General features: G+C 45.2%; 1 protein-coding gene across 3 annotated transcripts in view; it reads right to left on the bottom strand.

The window, feature by feature from the left end:
* The window catches only part of LOC141048077 (5-hydroxytryptamine receptor 2A-like), a 1,077,348-nt gene that overhangs the window by 57,193 nt on the left and 1,001,128 nt on the right, over positions 1-19,027 (bottom strand). For all 3 annotated transcript variants that reach the window (XM_073543452.1, XM_073543450.1, XM_073543453.1), the window contains one exon: positions 215-415. In XM_073543452.1, coding sequence (XP_073399553.1) covers positions 215-415 — 201 coding nt within the window. The remainder of the gene's footprint in view (positions 1-214; positions 416-19,027) is intronic.

Raw genomic sequence — 19,027 nt, 5'->3', positions numbered from 1 at the left:
TTTCTAGGTGGAATAACAGTAGAATGACACAATATAAAATTTTAAGAAAAATGCTGGTATTACAAGTATTTACCAAACTAGGTTTCAGGAGAGCTGATGGGTTCTTTTTTGCCAAAGATAAAGGTATCAAAAATGGTTATTATAACCATTCATTGTAATTAGAAAATGTAGTCATAGATTTGTTTCAGATGAAAACAAAAGTTTTACAACTTACCTATTGATATGGTCCACACAGCAGCAATCTTCATCATAGCTTTAGTGCGGGAATTGAAGCGGCTGTGCTCTATGGGGTTACGTATTGCTACATACCGATCAAGAGAGATTGCACAGAGATGCATGATAGATGCAGTCGAAAATAACACATCCAAGGAGATCCAAACGGGACACAGCTTCTGTGGCAGAGGCCAGACATAATCTGCAGGAAGACATAAATAATAATAATCAATTCCAGTCATTATAATAACTTTGCTCTCTCCTATATCTTAGACCATATTTACAATGTTTGGGTTTTTTAAGTTCAATCCTTTTTAAAGTATGTATTAGGTTATAAATATTGCTGTTTTCTTCTGTGTCCAAATCCAAAGAGAAAATATAAATTTAGATTGAGAAACAAAACTTAACTGCGGTAATATAATTTTAACTATATGATACATAAAGTTACTGTAATTATGCAAATGAATATTCCTTAACAGGGAAATTTTCCTTTAAGTATTTAAAAGAAATATATTTTAAAATTTCCTCCCTGAAGGGGTTGTTCACTTTATTTTAACAAATGTGTCGGGAGCAGCATTTTGTGGCACTCACTATTTTATGTCTATTACAGGTTCAACGCCTATTTTTGTAACAATTTGCAAAACAAGCAACTTTTTTCACTAGAAAATTGCAGAAATGTGTAAAATCAGAAAAACATTCATTTTAAACTGTGCACAAAATTTGTGAAAAATATTTGATGTTTTGATGAATTTGACATAAAATAGCCACTGAATAACACAAGACAAAAAAGAAAAGTGACCTTAAAAATGTAAGTAATGTGGGCCTTTTATTTTTACCTTTATCAATCTTTCTTTAACTTAAGCATCAATTGATCATTTGCATTTTTATTTAAATCATCTTTCTTTTTTTGTCTTGTGGCATTTGTTGTTTTCATCAAATCATTCAAAATGTTGCACATGGGTCATGACGAATTTTTGGCAATCTTCATAATGTTTTTTATTTTTGTCTTAAACGTTTTTGAAACTTTTTTACTCAAAAAGTTTTGTCATGCTCACGCCTTGGCTGAGTGGCGCAAGCCGGGGGGGTTGTGGCCCCACTGTGCCACAAACCAGACTACCCTGGAAGGGGCGTAACTACGGCAGCTACCTCGGTCTTCGCTGGAGCCTCTGATGGTGAGGTCAGGCTTGTGCGGCAGGTAGCTGCCGGGTGCCACTCCAGGGTGGTGCCTGACTGTGGCTGCTGATCCCATTCGGGAACAGGACACCAGGACAGGTGTGAGTGACAAGCAGGCTGAGACACAGGGCAAGCAGACACGGCTGGGACACAGGGCAGGCAGGCACGACTTGAAGACACAGGGCAGTCGGACACAGCTTGGAGACCCTGGACAGGCGGGCACGGCTGGGAGACACAGGACAGGCGGGCATGGCTTGGAGACACAGGACAGGCGGGCACGGCTTGGAGACACAGGACAGGCGGGCACGGCTTGGAGACACAGGACAGGCGGGCACGGCTTGGAGACACAGGACAGGCGGGCACGGCTTGGAGACACAGGACAGACTGGCGTGGTATGAGAAGGGACAGGTAAGGATCTGTTCACACAGCAGGTGTAGGCAGGAAGGAGTGGTGTATGTTGGAACAGGATTTGGACCTGTTCACACAGGAGGTGTAGGCAGGAAGGAGTGGTCTATGTTGGAACAGGATTTGGACCTGTTCACACAGGAGGTGCAGGTACGGATATAGGCTGGAGTGTGGAGTAGACAGAGCCGCAGGGGTGCGGAGCAGGCTGGGCTGCAAGGGGGCCGTGCAGGCAGAGCGGCTAGGGAGCCGTGCAGGCAGAGCGGCTAGGGAGCCGAGCAGGCAGAGCGGCTGGGGAGCCGAGCAGGCAGAGCGGCTGGGGAGCCGAGCAGGCAGAGCGGCTAGGGAGCCGAGCAGGCAGAGCGGCTAGGGAGCCGAACAGACAGAGTGGCTAGGGAGCCGAGCAGGCAGAGCGGCCAGGGAGCCAAGCAGGCAGAGCGGCTAAGGTGCCGAACAGGCAGAGCGGCTAGGGTGCAGATGCACAGACAGAGCTGCAAGGGTGCAGATGCACAGACAGAGCTGCAAGGGTGCAGATGCACAGACAGGGAGGACACAAGGAAAGACACAGCAGGGAAGGAAGCCATGGACAAGGAGAAAGGGAGACTAAGGTAGGACAGAGTACAGACAAGGTACTGGAACCAAGACTCAAGGGCCAGGATACTCAGCCTCCTGGCAGGCGGACAGAGAAGTACCAGGCAAGGTACCAAGACACAGGAATATGCAATAAGAGCCTTCAGAGAAGGCAACACATAGGACAGGGCCTGGCTAACTCAGCAGCAAGGAGCTAACTGAGTTTAGTCATTGCACAGGCAATGTTTCAGTGGGTGTGGCGAAACTAAATAGTCAAGGGCTCTAGGTGATTGGTCAGGGACAGATTAGACTGGTGCACCCTGACTGCATAAGAACCAGAGAGTTCTGGCGCCGCCCCCCTATACACACATAGCCAGGAAACATACAGGAGAGCAGAGGCACAGAGCACAGGACTGGCAACAGACAGAATTCACAGCATGACCCGGAGCAGTGAGTAAGTTGATGTGGGGGGATGGGAGGCCATGCAGTGACGCCAACAGGGTTGTTACAAGTTTTACAAATTGGCAAAAAAACCCTGGATTACATAAAATCACTTCATGGAGGACCTGGAATATTTTTGTGTCAAATTTTTCAACAGAATTTTCAGGCAATTTTGCAATTTTTCAAAAATCACAATGATGAATTAGGCAAAAACCTTTGGAAAGCATAAATTCTGCTCATATTGATAAACGTGAAAAAAACACTTAAAAAGTCAGTGCAAATAAAAAAAGGCGCAAAACACTGAAGCTATTTGCAAACAGTGAGTTTTTGGAGCTGTTTTTTCTGTTACAAAAAAAACAGAGTATTGGTATGAAAAGGTGCATAGCATACAGTGTTTTGTTGCCTTTTTTGCATTTATGATACATTTTTAGGGTATGTGCACATGTTCAGTATTAGGCAGGGCTTTGGATGTAGCACTTGTCTGCTGCATTCAAAGCGCTGCTGGCTTATGAATGCAGGTGATTCCGCATGTGTTCACTGAACCATGTGGAATCACCGCATCCAATACATTGTACGGGTGAAATTTATCTTGCGGAGACTTGCGTTTCCGCAAGATAAATTGACATGCTGCAGTCTGGAAAGACGCGCCACATGTCTGTATCCACAGGGAAGCCACGGGAGTCTGTGCACGCATAGTGGGCATGGAATTTCTTGAAATCCCATCCACTATGCTGTAACATCTGGCCGCTGCGGGTTGGTGGACGCTGCGGATGTATGCAGTGTCCAACCTGCAGCGTTTACTGACCATGGGAACATACCCTCACTGGCACTTTTTTCCCATTCATTTGAAAGGGTGAAAAATGCTGCAAAAGTGCTGAAAGAATTTACATAGTGGAGATTTGTAAAATGCTTTGAAGATTCAAATCTGCAAGGAAAAAATAATTTCAGAAATTTCATTCACTGTAAAATGCTACATTTTCTGTTTTTTTCACTGTAAGGCTAAGTGCACACGTACCGGAACTCTCGCGGAAATTACCGCGAGAATTCCGGAATTCCAGTCCGCGGGAAAATCGCATTTTAAATTCCCGTGATTTTCCCGCGGAAAAACTAGCATTTTGCAAGCGTATTTAGCTTGCAAAATGCTAGCGTTCTCCAAGCGATCTGTAGCATCGCTTGGAGAACTGATTGACAGGTTGGTCACACTCGTCAAACATAGTGTTTGACGAGTGTGACCAACTTTTTACTACTGAGGCCGCCTATGCAGCATCAGTAGTAAAAGATAAAATGTAAAAAAAAATAAAAAATAGTGTTATTCTTACCCTCCGACGTCCCGCGCATCCGTTCCCAGTAATCCTTTGCGAAAATGCCCGCGATGACGTCAGTTCTCGCGGGATCGCGACGTCTCGCGGTAATTCGCGATGACGTCGCGCGAATGACCGCGAGACTTTGCGATCCCGTGAGATCGGACGCCATCGCGGGCATTTTCGCAAAGGACTACTGGGAACGGGAGCGTGAAGAGAAGCAGGAAGACTGCGCGGGACGTCGGAGGGTGAGAATAACAATATTTTTTATTTTTAAATTCTTTTTTTTTTACAGGGATATGGTACCCACAGCCCGGAGGACAGTCTCCTCTCCTCCGGACCGTGGGTACCATCCGCAAATGTTCTGCTTACTTTCCGCATGGTGTGCACAGCCACATGCGGGAAATAAGCGGAACAATGCATTCCTATGGGTGCGGGATCGCCGCGATTCCGCAAATTAATGAGCATGCTGCGGTTTTTACCGCGAAGCGATTCCGCCGCGGTAAAAACCGCAGCATTAGCACAGCATTGCGGAATCCCATAGGAATGCATGGGATGCTTATTTTTCGCGTTTTCGCGGCAAAATCGCGCGGTTAAAACAGCCGCGGAAACGCGAAAAAAACGCCACGTGTGAACCCAGCCTAAAAACTTCTGAACAAGCCCTAAAACTCAACAAAAACAGACAAAAATGCAATAATAAATGAGTCTGTTAGTGTTCCTCTAGTTTTCGATCTGTAGTTTTTATGATCAAAGCAATATTTACAATCACAATGAGATCGCTATTTTTTCTTTTTTTAAGATTAGCGAGAAATTTAATAAGATGTATGTAAAGCATTGAGTCTATAATTAATAAAAAACTGTTTAGCATTACTGTTCCATAAAATAGAGATTAAAAGATTTTCAATTGGAGTACACAGTTTAATCAGTAAATCCGCTTCTTTGAGGCTGGGCCAGCGACATGCTGTAATACCATACTGGCCTTTCGAGTCCTGTAGAGGTTAAGTTTCAGCGTCCTGCACACACAAGGCATTTCTGATAAACGGAAGCTTCTGTGCTGTTTTACCGTAATTCTAGCGCTGTCACTTTTGCTAAGTCATTTATTGATGCACCTTAGTAAAACAAAGGGTAAATAAATGGGAAAACATAATTATATTTACCTTTAGAGATGGGCGAACCCAAATAGTAAAGTTCGGCGTCCGTACCGAACACCTACTTTTCAGGCACGTACACCGAGCACGCACTTCACCAGGAAGTCCGTGTTACTGCCCGAACACTGGGTGTTTGTCTCTTTATCATGTGCATGACAATGCAGCAAACATACGGTAGCTTCTAATCAGAGGTAAAAATCATTACCGCCGGTCAGAGAGCCACGGTTCCCACGCTGTCAAAAGACAGCGTGAGTGCGCAGCTGTGATTGTAGGTATAAAGTTTCCCTCCGGTCATTGCTGTCAGCTGATGGGACTACTGCTCCCATAATCTGACATCTGCTGCCGCTAATAACAGTGAGAGCAGAAGCTGCTAATGGGAGTATTCATCAGCCAACTCCTGCACTGCAAATAAATAATTACAGAAAAACCCACTTTTTTTATTTTTGATAGCCAGCCAGGCAAAACTCACAGCTGGAGGCTGTAACCCTCAGCTGTCAGCTTCAAAAAGGCTGGTTATAAAGAATAGTGGGGTCCCCATGCCATATTTTTTATTTACATAATTAATAAAAAAAAAGTGGTATAGGGTCCTTCCATTTTTGATAATCTGCCTTGATAAAGCTGACAGCTAGGGGCTGGTATTCTCAGGCTGGTAAGGGGCCTCTCAGCCTAAAAATAGCAGCCAGCAGCCACCCAGAAAAGGCACATCTATTAAATGAGCCAATTCTGACACTTTGCCCGGCTCTTCTCATTTGCCCTGTAGCGGTGGTGTCACGAATAACCAGGGAGGATATATTCGTATATCACACCGCTGCCACCAATTTGTCACGAATTACCAGGGAGGATATATTCATATATCCCACCGCTAGCACCAATTTGTCACATACCCACTTCTCAGCATGTGACTTGGGGTTGCGCCTGCAAGGGTTTATCTATCTTCTCTCACTCAGTTCAGCACTCAACCTCTGTTCTATGCTACAGTGGGAGCATACATTACACCCCGACACAGACCATGCACCCTGCTTCACACATGCTGCCACCACTCACTGAACACACAGACGATGAGTCCCGGAAGTACTACTACTACTACTATGTGCCAATCACCAGGAGCACACACTCTAAAGCTATGGATTCTTTAGAGCAACAAGGTTCAGACTTATTAAAGTTTTAAGCTTTAATATAAAAGGTACAAAGTTTACAATAAAAAGGATATAAAAATGGAAATAAAAAGTGACATACAAATATGCAAAAACAGTGGTAAAATAAAAGGGAGAAAACTTACAGAAATATCAAACTTTGCAGTCTGGTTTTCTGTCCCCAAGGGAGGGGGGAATATGAAATGGAACACATCAGCTAGGCTTCACCTCACTGTGAATCCTTTTTCTTTGTGTGCAGGCCTAATTTATAGATTAACATGGAGAATGTATTTCTATACCAGCCTCTCATGTTAATATTCTAATTGCTGGTTTGTGACTGGACCATGGTTATTTTACTAATGAATACATTATTTTTTTCTGAAACTCTTTGTGTAACCTTTCTCATAGATAGATAGTATCATTTTTCAATTGACATCTCTCTTCCAAAAGAGCTGGAAGATGTGAAATGTTCCACTTTGTGGTTCTCAGTAAAACTTCCTGGTGAGATTGGAGACAGGAGACTGCCTTCTCAGGATACATAGGTAATGACCTGTGTGGAGAGCTGCAGCCTAAGGACAGATGTTAATTTACTGCTGGTCATACATCCATACATATACATATTTCACTACAGGTGGCAAGTGGGGTTCATATTTGTAGGGTTGATGTTACCTTTGCATTGTCCGGTGACATCAAGCCCACAGATTACTAATGGAAAGGCATCTACAAGACACCTATTCATTACTAATCACATAGTTGTATGGTAAATAAATACACAGCAAGGATAAAGTCTTTTATTTGAAATAAAACAAAGCACAGTTTTACTTTTTTGACGCAGCACCAATCACAGCCATCACAATGAGTGGGGGGATTGTGACGTCACCTCATCTGATTAACCCCTTTGGCACTGATTGGCTGAACAATAGTTTCTGGCCAATCATCGACAAAGAGGTTAATCTAAAATAACAATCACCACCGTGCCCGCCATCTTTGTCTCAGATTTGGCATGCAGATTAGTTCTCTAGTCCCTCTGTGATACCTGGGAGAGATTCATTGGTGGCCAGTGTGATCCACCTGTGATATCCTGCCTCCTGTGCTGCGCCCTTCTCCAGAGTAATCCTCCTGCAATCTGTGTTGTGCTGTGTGCTGTCTGTTGTGATCGCAGCAGCAGCACCTCTCTCATCCCTGTCCCAGTCCCCCATCATTGTTTCAGCACCCACTCCCCTTCCAATTGAATTTTTAGCAAACTATTTTGCGCTTTTTTCGTGTGTGCGGCATCCTGCGCAGAGCAGTCATGCTCTTCCTGTGTCTGCAGGGCTCTGATCAGTATCGCTCCTGATCAGATACTGCACCACGGCACTTTTGTTTTTTTTAGCTAGCTAGCTTAGCGGACATCACAGCGACGTCCCATTTTTTATAAATAATAATAGTAGTTAATATAGCGTAATTTTAGAGGTAACAAGGTAGCCCAGCTGGTGTCACAGTGTTAGTACTGATGACTTTTTTCTTTTTAGAAAAAAAAATAATAGTAGCTAGTACAGCGTAGTTTTAGAGGTAGCATTCCCAGCGTCACAGTGTTAGTGACAACCAATGTTCTTTTAGAGAAAAAAAATTGTACAGTGTAGTTTTATAGGTAGCGAGGTGGCAGGATAGTGTAGCCAGCATCACAGTGTTTGGTGATGACTGATCTTCTTTTAGAGAAAAAAAAAATCATACATAGTAGTTTTATATGTAGCCTGTTAGAATAGCCAGCGTCTGTTTGTTGGTGCCCGATCTTGTTTTAGAGGAAAAAAAAAAACATATAGGGTAGTTTTATAGGTAGGGAGGTAGTGTCTTTTTTTGCATAAAAAACCTGCTATCACCAGGTAATTTCTAGTGCATTAGGAGAGGGTGCGCCACATTGTTGGTGACATTTGTTTCTCTTTTGTAAAAGAAAAAAATTAGTTTCGTCGAGTAAATTATTAGCTAGGGCATTAGTGTAGTGAATGTCTGTATTTTTTTTATAGAAAAATATTTTTTTACATATGATTTTTCTTTTCATTTATTTATTGATTCTCCTAAATTTTTTCTCTCTCTTTTTTTTTTAATAATAAATAGTACCCTATACGCAAGCCCCACACATTACACGTGTTAAAACACCACTTACACACACGTTCCCGAGGTTTCGTAGAGAAAAATAAAAATGGCCCGTTCGTCAAGAAGACGCTATTCACCAGAGGAGGCCTAAGCTCCCGTCACACTCAGCGACGCTACAGCGATCCCGACAACAATACGACCTAGCAGGGATCGTTGCTGCGTCGCTATGTGGTCGCTGGTGAGACGCCAAACAGTCAGATCTTCCCAACGATGCAGCAACGATACAGCAACCCGTAGCGACCTTTGTAAGGGTGTCGGCAAATCCACTATGTGTCTCGCTTCTGAGACGCTAATGAGGTCATTGGTAAGGTGTCAAACATACCGATGCATGCTTCCCAGCGGGACCTCAATGATCAAAAAAATGTCCAGGTCATTTCGACACGACCAGCGATCTCACAGCAGGGTCCTGGTCGCTGCTAGCTGTCAAACGTAGCGAGATCGCTGCTGAGGTTTCTGTTGCGTCACAAAACTTGTGACTCAGCAGCAATCTCGCTAGCAATCTCGCTTAGTGTGACGGGAGCTTTACGCCTTCCTTGCCTTTGACACGGATTCAGGCAGTGTGGAAGATCTCACATTCATCTATTCCTCCTCATCTAGTGAGGAAGGATCCCCAGCAAGATGCCCTAGAGCCCCCATCCCACTAAGTGAGATCGCTACTGAGTCACAAGTTTTGTGACGCAACAGTGACCTCAGCAGCGATCTCGCTACATTTGACAGGTAGCAGCGACCAGGTCATGAAGGGGGTTAATCTTTCTCAGCCTCAGTCTGGGATCAGGTTTGCTATTTATTGTGGCTGCTTCCTGCAGGCTATGTTGGTTATGGTTTTGCCTAGAGCTGCTGTAGCTGACTCTGATTGCTCTGATTTGTCCTACTGCGTTTGCTGTCTGGACCCATGTCTCTGTTTTCCCCATTCCCATTTTGACTCAGTGTTCCCCTTTAGTGTATTGACCCGGTTCTGACTTGGCTTGTATCCTGACCTGCTTCTGTCTTTTGGCTTATCTGCTCCTGACCGCTACTGACCTTCTTGGCTTGCCTCTGACCCTGAGTTTGCTTATTCCGCATTGTATCGCGCTACATTGTATTGCTTGACTCGGCCTGTCTGACTAATCTGCCTCCACCTGTGGTAGCCTGGCTGCTGCATTGCAAGCCTGTTCTGTTTGGGTGCAGCTCTGCGTCCACTCTACTGCCATCTAGTGGAGCCTGCACCTATCTGCATTGCATCAGCCCTGACATTATGGTGCAATTCCTCCTGTTACCCTTGTGAAAATGCAAAATTGGGGGTAAAAACATTTCTGTGGGAAAAATCTGATTTTTTTATTTTCACGGCTCAATGTTACAGTATAAACTTCTCAGAATCATCTGGGGTTTAAGGTGCTCACCAGGCATCTGGATAAGTTTCCTGAGGGGTCTAGTTTCCAAAATGGTGTCACTTGTGGATGTTTTCCACTGTTTAGGCACATCAGGGGCTCTCCAAACGCGACATGGCATCCGCTAATTATTCCAGCAAATTTTGCATTCAAAATGTCAAATGGCACTCTTTCCCTTCCAAACCCTGCTGTGTGCCCAAACAGTGGTTTTCCTCCACATATCAGGTATCCCTGTACTCAGGAGTAATTGCACAACAAATTGTATGATGCCATTTCTTCTGTTACCCTTGTGAAAATGCAAAATTTTGGGCTTAAAAAACATTTTTACTCCATTTTGGGGGGTGGCAAAGGAACAAAAAAAATAAAGATTTTTCCACTTTGATATTTTTCCATTTCCTCTCTCACTAAATGGTAAATATATTTAAATATTTTATTGGTTTAGATCATTATGAGTTCAGTGACACAAAATATTTAGTTACATTTTTTAGATATTTCTATTTGCATTTGGGAAAAGGGGGTGATTTCATAGTAATTTTTTTCAAACTTGTAATATATTTATATTTGTAATTATTGCCCTCTGGGGAGATTAAGGTGCAATTGCTCGATTACCTATACAATATACCGTAATACTATTATATTGTAGTGTATTGTAATATTGATGAACTCCTATAAAGCTCAGCCACAGCTCAGCCATATGATGGGCTTCATAGGTCCAGTAACATGGAAGACACAGAAGCTTTCAGTATGCCTCTAGATGCATTGCAGCCTACGTTCACAACTCTATCCTTAGCTTTTTTTGGTTTATGTTCAGGTCACAGCTTTGCTTAACATGTCCTTATGTCCAATTTATTTTCAATTTTCTCTAGGGATATGTCATATATATATATTATGTAGTGCAACATAGGCAGGCAGGCAGTGACCCAGGAAAGTTCAAAACAAACGTGTTTTAATGTCCTGAACTTGCTTGACCAAGACCAAATTTACTTTTGTTTTGCACTGCAATCACAGCTATATCTGTGACTGAAATGCACACCAGAGGTCTTAGTACACTTCTGTGCGCATGCTGGGGGCACATAGCGAACCTCACATATAACACCTGCCACTTCCTCACATATACCCTCCCTCTGTTCAAACAGGTGGGGTTGAACATTTGTCACCATACAGGGGGCCCATGACAGGTCATCTTCATTTCCATGAGACTTCCCCGTCCGATGTTCCATGGTGAAATTAAAGTTCTGTAGAGAGAGAAACCATCTGATGACCCGAGCATTCCTCTCTTTTGAATTGCTCATCCAGATGAGGGGTGAATTGTCCGTTATCAAACTAAACTGATGCCTGATCAATAGCAGCTTGAGGACTCCAAGGCCCACTTAATCGCCAAGCACTCCTTCTCCACTACATTATAATTTTTCTCTGCCGGGGTCAGTTTCTTGCTCAAGTAGGTGATTGGGTGTTCATCCCTGCTTACCTCTCGCAACAGCACCAGCCATAGGCCTACCTCTGAGGCATCAGTTTATGCGATGATTGTTTTCCCAAAGTTGGGTGTTGATGAGGATCATTTGTCCACACAACGCCAACTTCAGGTGCTGGAACATGGTACAGTTGTTCAGGTTTCCTCTTTCCTGGCTGGTATACTCTATGATTTACTTCTCCCACCTTCCCGCATATCTCATATGGCCCTTGCCACTTGGCCACAAGTTTACTCACTGGGGTGGGCCCTAGTACCAACACCCGGTCCCCTTTTTTAAAGGTCCTGACCGTGGCTCTTTTATTATAAGTAAGGATCTGCATGGCCTGGACATTCATCAGATGCTCCTTTATTATGGGCCTCACTGCCGCAAGCCAGTCCTGCATAATTGCCACGTGATCACTCACACTCTGATGAGGAGTTGACTCCTGTTTCCACGTCTCCTTTGCTACGTCGAGGGACCCCCTCGGATGCCTGCCATACAATAGCTCAAATGGTAAGAAACCCATGGACACCTGGGGTCCCTCACAGATAGCGAACATTAGATAGGGTAATAACATGTCCCAGTCTCTCCCATCCTTGGAGACTACCTTTTTAAGCATGGATTTAAGGGTCTTATTAAATCTGTCTACTAACCCGTTGATTTGTGGGTGGTACACCGACGTGCGTAGCTATTTTATCTAGAGCAGCTTACATAGCTTTTTGGTCATCTTGGACATAAAAGGAGTCCACTGATCTGTGAGGATCTCTTTTGGTATCCCAAGGCAACAAAACAAGGCAAATAGCTAGTGGGCTATTAGTTTTGCTGAGGTGTAGCGGAGAGGTATCGCCTCTGGTTACCGTGTGATGCAGTCCACTATGACCAAAATGTGTTGATGGCCATGGATGGATTTCACTATAGGTCCCACCAAATCCATTGCTATCTGCTCAAATGGTACCTCTATGATGGGCAAAGGTACCAATGGACTCTGAGAGGTCGTGGTGGGTGAGGTTAGTTGGCACTCCGGACACGTGTCCACTACCTCTGGACCTCCGTGTATACCCCAGGCCAAAAAAAGCTACAGCATGCACTCCTGCGTAGAGTTGAGCGACTTTTGGTTTTTTAGGGTCGAGTTTCGTTTCATGAAACTCGACCTTTCTAAATGTCGGGTCGAGCAAAATCGGCCGACTATAGGGAAAAGTCGGGGGGTCCGACCGAAAGAGCGAAACCCAATGTAAGTCAATGGGGAATTAAAGTCGGCAGTGAGAGGAGGACAGGAAACACACCTACAGTGCCCATTTGAATGCCAAAAGCATCAATTCTTATTACTCAAGCTTGTCAACCTTAATTTACTTCATAATACTAGTTACGCACTGAAAAATGGAGGTTATTTGGCTACAGTTGTGGGGGGGTAGGGCTGGCTCCAGGTTTTCGTGGGCCCAGGGCCAAAGAGCGCCCCTTTAACACATACCACAACTCATGATGCTCCGATACGGCAGAGAAATAGCAGTATAGTACAATGAAAAATACTTTACTTCTTACATCTCATGACTGATATCCATTTTAAATTCTCCAATACCTCCAAAAACGGACAGTATATAACTCCATACAGTATTATGGCCAGCGCTTAGTGCGCTATACAGAGTAATGAGGCCCATATACAGTGGGGCAAAAAAGTATTTAGTCAGTCAGCAATAGTGCAAGTTCCACCACTTAAAAAGATGAGAGGCGTCTGTAATTTACATCATAGGTAGACCTCAACTATGGGAGACAAACTGAGAAAAAAAAATCCAGAAAATCACATTGTCTGTTTTTTTTTCATTTTATTTGCATTTTATGGTGGAAAATAAGTATTTGGTCAGAAACAAGCAAACAAGATTTCTGGCTCTCACAGACCTGTAACTTCTTCTTTAAGAGTCTCCTCTTTCCTCCACTCATTACCTGTAGTAATGGCACCTGTTTAAACTTGTTATCAGTATAAAAAGACACCTGTGCACACCCTCAAACAGTCTGACTCCAAACTCCACTATGGTGAAGACCAAAGAGCTGTCAAAGGACACCAGAAACAAAATTGTAGCCCTGCACCAGGCTGGGAAGACTGAATCTGCAATAGCCAACCAGCTTGGAGTGAAGAAATCAACTGTGGGAGCAATAATTAGAAAATGGAAGACATACAAGACCACTGATAATCTCCCTCGATCTGGTGCTCCACACAAAATCCCACCCCGTGGGGTCAGAATGATCACAAGAACGGTGAGCAAAAATCCCAGAACCACGCGGGGGGACCTAGTGAATGAACTGCAGAGAGCTGGGACCAATGTAACAAGGCCTACCATAAGTAACACACTACGCCACCATGGACTCAGATCCTGCAGTGCCAGACGTGTCCCACTGCTTAAGCCTGTACATGTCCGGGCCCGTCTGAAGTTTGCTAGAGAGCATTTGGATGATCCAGAGGAGTTTTGGGAGAATGTCCTATGGTCTGATGAAACCAAACTGGAACTGTTTGGTAGAAACACAACTTGTCGTGTTTGGAGGAAAAAGAATACTGAGTTGCATCCATCAAACACCATACCTACTGTAAAGCATGGTGGTGGAAACATCATGCTTTGGGGCTGTTTCTCTGCAAAGGGGCCAGGACGACTGATCCGGGTACATGAAAGAATGAATGGGGCCATGTATCGTGAGATTTTGAGTGCAAACCTCCTTCCATCAGCAAGGGCATTGCAGATGAAACGTGGCTGGGTCTTTCAGCATGACAATGATCCAAAGCACACCACCAGGGCAACGAAGGAGTGGCTTCGTAAGAAGTATTTCAAGGTCCTGGAGTGGCCTAGCCAGTCTCCAGATCTCAACCCTATAGAAAACCTTTGGAGGGAGTTGAAAGTCCGTGTTGCCAAGCGAAAAGCCAAAAACATCACTGCTCTAGAGGAGATCTGCATGGAGGAATGGGCCAACATACCAACAACAGTGTGTGGCAACCTTGTGAAGTCTTACAGAAAACGTTTGACCTCTGTCATTGCCAACAAAGGATATATCACAAAGTATTGAGATGAAATTTTGTTTCTGACCAAATACTTATTTTCCCCCATAATATGCAAATAAAATGAAAAAAAAACAGACAATGTGATTTTCTGGATTTTTTTTTCTCAGTTTGTCTCCCATAGTTGAGGTCTACCTATGATGTAAATTACAGACGCCTCTCATCTTTTTAAGTGGTGGAACTTGCACTATTGCTGACTGACTAAATACTTTTTTGCCCCACTGTATTTCTCCATATGGAATCATTGATCCCATATAATGTTTCAAACCGTATATGATGAGCTCCACATAATGCTATAGCATATGTTGGTCCCAATGGATGAAGCTCCACTGTCTTATGGGCCCAAATAATGCTCCATATATAATGGGCCCCATTTCTACTGCTCTAGTGTATAATGGGCCCTGTAAATGCTGCTCCAGTGTCTGATGTCCACCTTTGGAATGCTCCAGTGTATGGTGGGCCCCATATATCATTCACCAGAGTATAGTGCTCCCCAAAAATTGCTGTCCCAACATTTAAAACAATTACATAAGTCTCCTTGCTAGGGAATCCCTGCACTACTCTGAACTCCTTGTCGTCCCCATCTTCCATCTCACTGCACTTGGCTGTTTAGGCCCTCCCACCGGCAGAGACACTTTTGCATACTATGCGGTGTCCTGTGCCAGTGCCATCGCCCAAGAGTATGCCCCCCCCACCTGCTCAAGGAACCTGCACTTTCATCTGCACCTTCCTCTTTGTCACCGTGTAAGGTGGTATAGTATGTGGGAAGGGGAACCTGAGTTTCCTCTGGGTCAGATTCTGGCAGTGTAGAGTGCGAGGGGAATGTAGTGATCTGGGTCAATGTACCAGCAGCATCATCCAGCAGTGGCTGGGCCTCAGTGCACTTGTGGCGTCCCCAAGAGTACGGTCGCTACTGTGGCATTACCTTCCTCCTAGGGAGTGTGTTGTCAAGCTTGGGAGCAACGAAGGATCTCTCTAGCAGTGAAACCAACACACAACACATTTCCCACTCCAGGCTAGCAGGGAGACCTCTTAACCTTACTGCTGAGGAGCTGCTCTCTGTGGTCGGGAGGAGGTAAGTTAGGGCACTCTGTGCAGGGAAGGGGAAGTGTGTGGACGTGAGAAAGGGAGCTGGAGGATAAGCAGAGTTAGGGCTCACTCCTAGCTGGAGCGCATGGTCCCAATTCCGGTCTCCAAGTTTGTAGGGACACTGACGTTCCTGCAGCAGAAACCGGGGGAAGTAGCAGCTATAAGTGCTCTGTACCCAACTAAGGCTCGGAGGCCCCAGCATCGACGTGTGGGAGCCAGAAGGAAAAGCATACAGCTGTCTGCCATACAAGTCTGAGGAATATCTGTTAGACAGGAGGCGCTTCAGTGAACCACGGTCCTGTGAGTGCTTCCCCCACAAGAGCTAGAAAGGAGACGTTCAGGAAGGTACATGTTGGCGGAGTGTTGGAAGGGAGCTTTCCATTTTGGTCCCGGAGGTTGGCTGAGGTCCTGACCCGGAGGACACAGCACGGAGGCAGGCATCAGTGTAGCCTGCAGACTGTGAGTAAAGCTTTGGAACTGCACGCTCTGGTGTCCTACAGTTATTCCAGCACCACTACATCTGGGTACCAGCACCTACACCGCCTGTGCCTTTCCCCCATCACTACAACTACACTTCCCTGGGACTCCAGCTCCACCTGTGGGGAGCTTCACCATCTTTGCTGCACAACACCATCATTCCCAGGGGATCTGCATGCAGCGTCGGCCTAACATCTATGTTGCCGAACACCACAGGTGGCGTCAAACTATCTATATAAACTCTTTACCATTATACCACGCCATTTACATGGGCACCCAGGGCCACCGTCCATATCACCGCTGCTGTGACACATCGCACTGACACTGGCCCGGTACCGAGTGCCCCACAGCCCTGGGAGGGCGACCCATATGCCGACTGCTGATCGGGCGGCGTTATTCCCACGAACCTCCAAACAGCGTCCATGAAGGCAAAGTTTTTGGTTTCCGGGGGCAGTATGATTGCAAAGCTGAACCTTAAAGGAATGTCCAAAAGGGCACCACCAGGAGTGGAGCCTGTGGCTTAATTGGACTCCACCCGGAAAACCACAACCATGCCACCTAAAGAAAAGATGCACACTTTGAAAGCTTTGTCGATTCTGTGTGTGGTATGTGTGTTTGTAGTTGTGCTAGCGATTTCTCAGCTTTATTCTGTTAACAACCGAGACTCCGGCATGCCCCCTCAGTACGCGTCAAGCTTACTAGAGGGATAAGCGAGGCTCTGGCACGTGAGATCGAGCAATAACAGGTCTAGCATTCCCGTACATGTCCAGGGCTACATGCACGCTACACTGAAAGGACCAGCTTTTGTCGCTTACAGGTGCAGATAACCTGCTGAACTCCGTTAGTGATGGGGATCTGGGATTCAGATTATTCCCCACGAACGATGATTTCCCAGTAAGTTCAGGTCAACCGCAATTCCAGAGTTAGGCCTAACCGTCATTCCTGAAAAAATTACGTGTCCAAACCACAGGTGCTGTAGCTTGCTTAACAGCTTGGCAGCCGTTCTCAGGCCCAGTATGGATTCAACAACATTGTAGAAAGTTGATAAAGGGTACAGTTTCACCGGATAACACGTATATATGTAGCCTAGTTTACACATTAAAAATATATGTCTATAGATCAGGAGGCAGACTCAGATGTTCTCAGGCCCAGTATGGATTGAACCAGATTGTGCAAAGTTGAGAAAGGGTACTTTATCACTGGATAGCAGGTATATATAGCATAGTTTAAACATGTAAAATCTCCGTGTTCTTCTCAGTATGGATTACACAGCAATCTAAAAAGTGGAAAAAAGGAAATGCATTTGAGGCGTACACAACTATATACTTTTGGTGTTATTTTTAAATCTTCATATATATTTCTGTCTCAGTAATACAGTCCAGCCTCTCCGCAATAGAAAATGAGATGCATACAATTACTGACATAAAGGCTAGTGATTGCAGAAATCTGGGAATTACTATTCACGGGAAAAACTTCCGTCACAATTCTCATAGGCGATGCTGACCCTCAATTAATTTGTGTGCTGAGACAGTGAAAACATTTTTTTGTGAATGAAGTCTTGCTGTATCGCACTTCCGTTGATTCCATCACTGTTACTCATCTCAATCAAATTTTTATCACAGGGAGCGATGTAAACATGGTGCTCACTGGCTATCATGGTCTGTCACGTAACTTTGGAGTGCAAAAGACAGAAGCCACAGGCCGTAGGCGATTCTATTTGATTGGCATGAGAGGGCACATTTTAAAATGTGCGCCGGAATGTCACACGTTTGTGAGTAGGAAAACTGCGAAAGCTGATGATAAACCACCACTGCATGTCATTGTGAGTCGACGTCCATAAGAAATGGAAGCCATTGATCATCTGGTGCTAGAGCCCGGCCAGCAGGACAGGGCATAGCTACATCTTAACCATCATCTTTCAGTTCAATCAATTTGTAGTGGCACTCCCAGTGAATGATTTGACAGCCCAGACAACACAGCGGAGGAGCAGGGAGAGGTAAACATTTCAAATGCTGGGGCCCTGCCCAAGCAAGGGGGGCACACTTGTGGGCGTCGGTACTGGCACTGGGCCCCTCATAGTACGGCGGTGTGTCTGACGGCGGGTGTGCACCACCACTTTCAGAGACACTTGATTGCACTATGAGGGACTCTGTGCCAGTGCCCGCGCCCAAGAGTCGGCCTACCCACCTGTCCAGGGCAACGGCACTCGCACGGTTTCGTGCGCTAGGTGGTGACCCTGGCCATGGGGGGGGCAGCCCAGTTAGGGCAGTTTACAAAGTGGCATATGTTGATGTGGGACGTTCAGCTGCTGCAAAAGGCGAAATAGGTCAAGTTCGCGGAATAGGAGAGGACCAAAGCAAGCCATTTTTCTGGCAACCTATGTGTCATCAAGGGAAGGTGGGACAAAATCCTTGGAAACCCATGCATGGTTCATTTTAATGAAGGTTAGATCATCCACATTTTGGGTTGACAGACGGGTCCTTTTTTCTGTCAGGATTGATCCAGCTGCACTGAAGACTCTTTCCGATAGTACACTTGCAGCTGGGCAAGCGAGCTCCTGTAAGGCATATTGTGCCAATTCAGGCCAGGTGTCCAGATTAGCGGCCCAATAAAAGGGGAATGACCTGTGCGGGAGAACATCGATATGGGAGGAAAAGTAGTTTGTAACCATAGTTGACAACTGCTGTCTCCTGTCACTTTCCATCGATGCAGTATTACCAGTTGTGTGAGCGATACTTGAAAAATCAGTCCACAACATTATCATGAAACCCCTGTCTCCAACGCCACTTCTGCGGTGTGCACCACGAACACCTCTGCCAAGCTGCCCCCGGCCCGTACGGCTCGTGTGATTACCATCACCCCTGCTGTGTGCTGGGAATACCTCAACCAACCGGTTTACCAGAGTTGCTTGTTTATTAGCCAATATTAGGTCAAGGTTCTTCTGTGGCATGATGTTTTGTAATTTGCCTTTATAGCGTGGATCCAGGATGCTGGCCAACCAGTAGTCGTTATCGTTCATCATTTTGGCAATGTGGGGGTCCCTTTTTAAGATCTGCAAGGCATAATCTGACATGTGGGCCAATGTTCCC

Source organism: Dendrobates tinctorius, unplaced genomic scaffold, assembly GCF_039654945.1.
Source record: "Dendrobates tinctorius isolate UK_male_01 unplaced genomic scaffold, ASM3965494v1 ptg000133l, whole genome shotgun sequence".
Classification (NCBI taxonomy): domain Eukaryota; kingdom Metazoa; phylum Chordata; class Amphibia; order Anura; family Dendrobatidae; genus Dendrobates; species Dendrobates tinctorius.
This window is presented reverse-complemented; position numbering and strand designations above follow the sequence as displayed.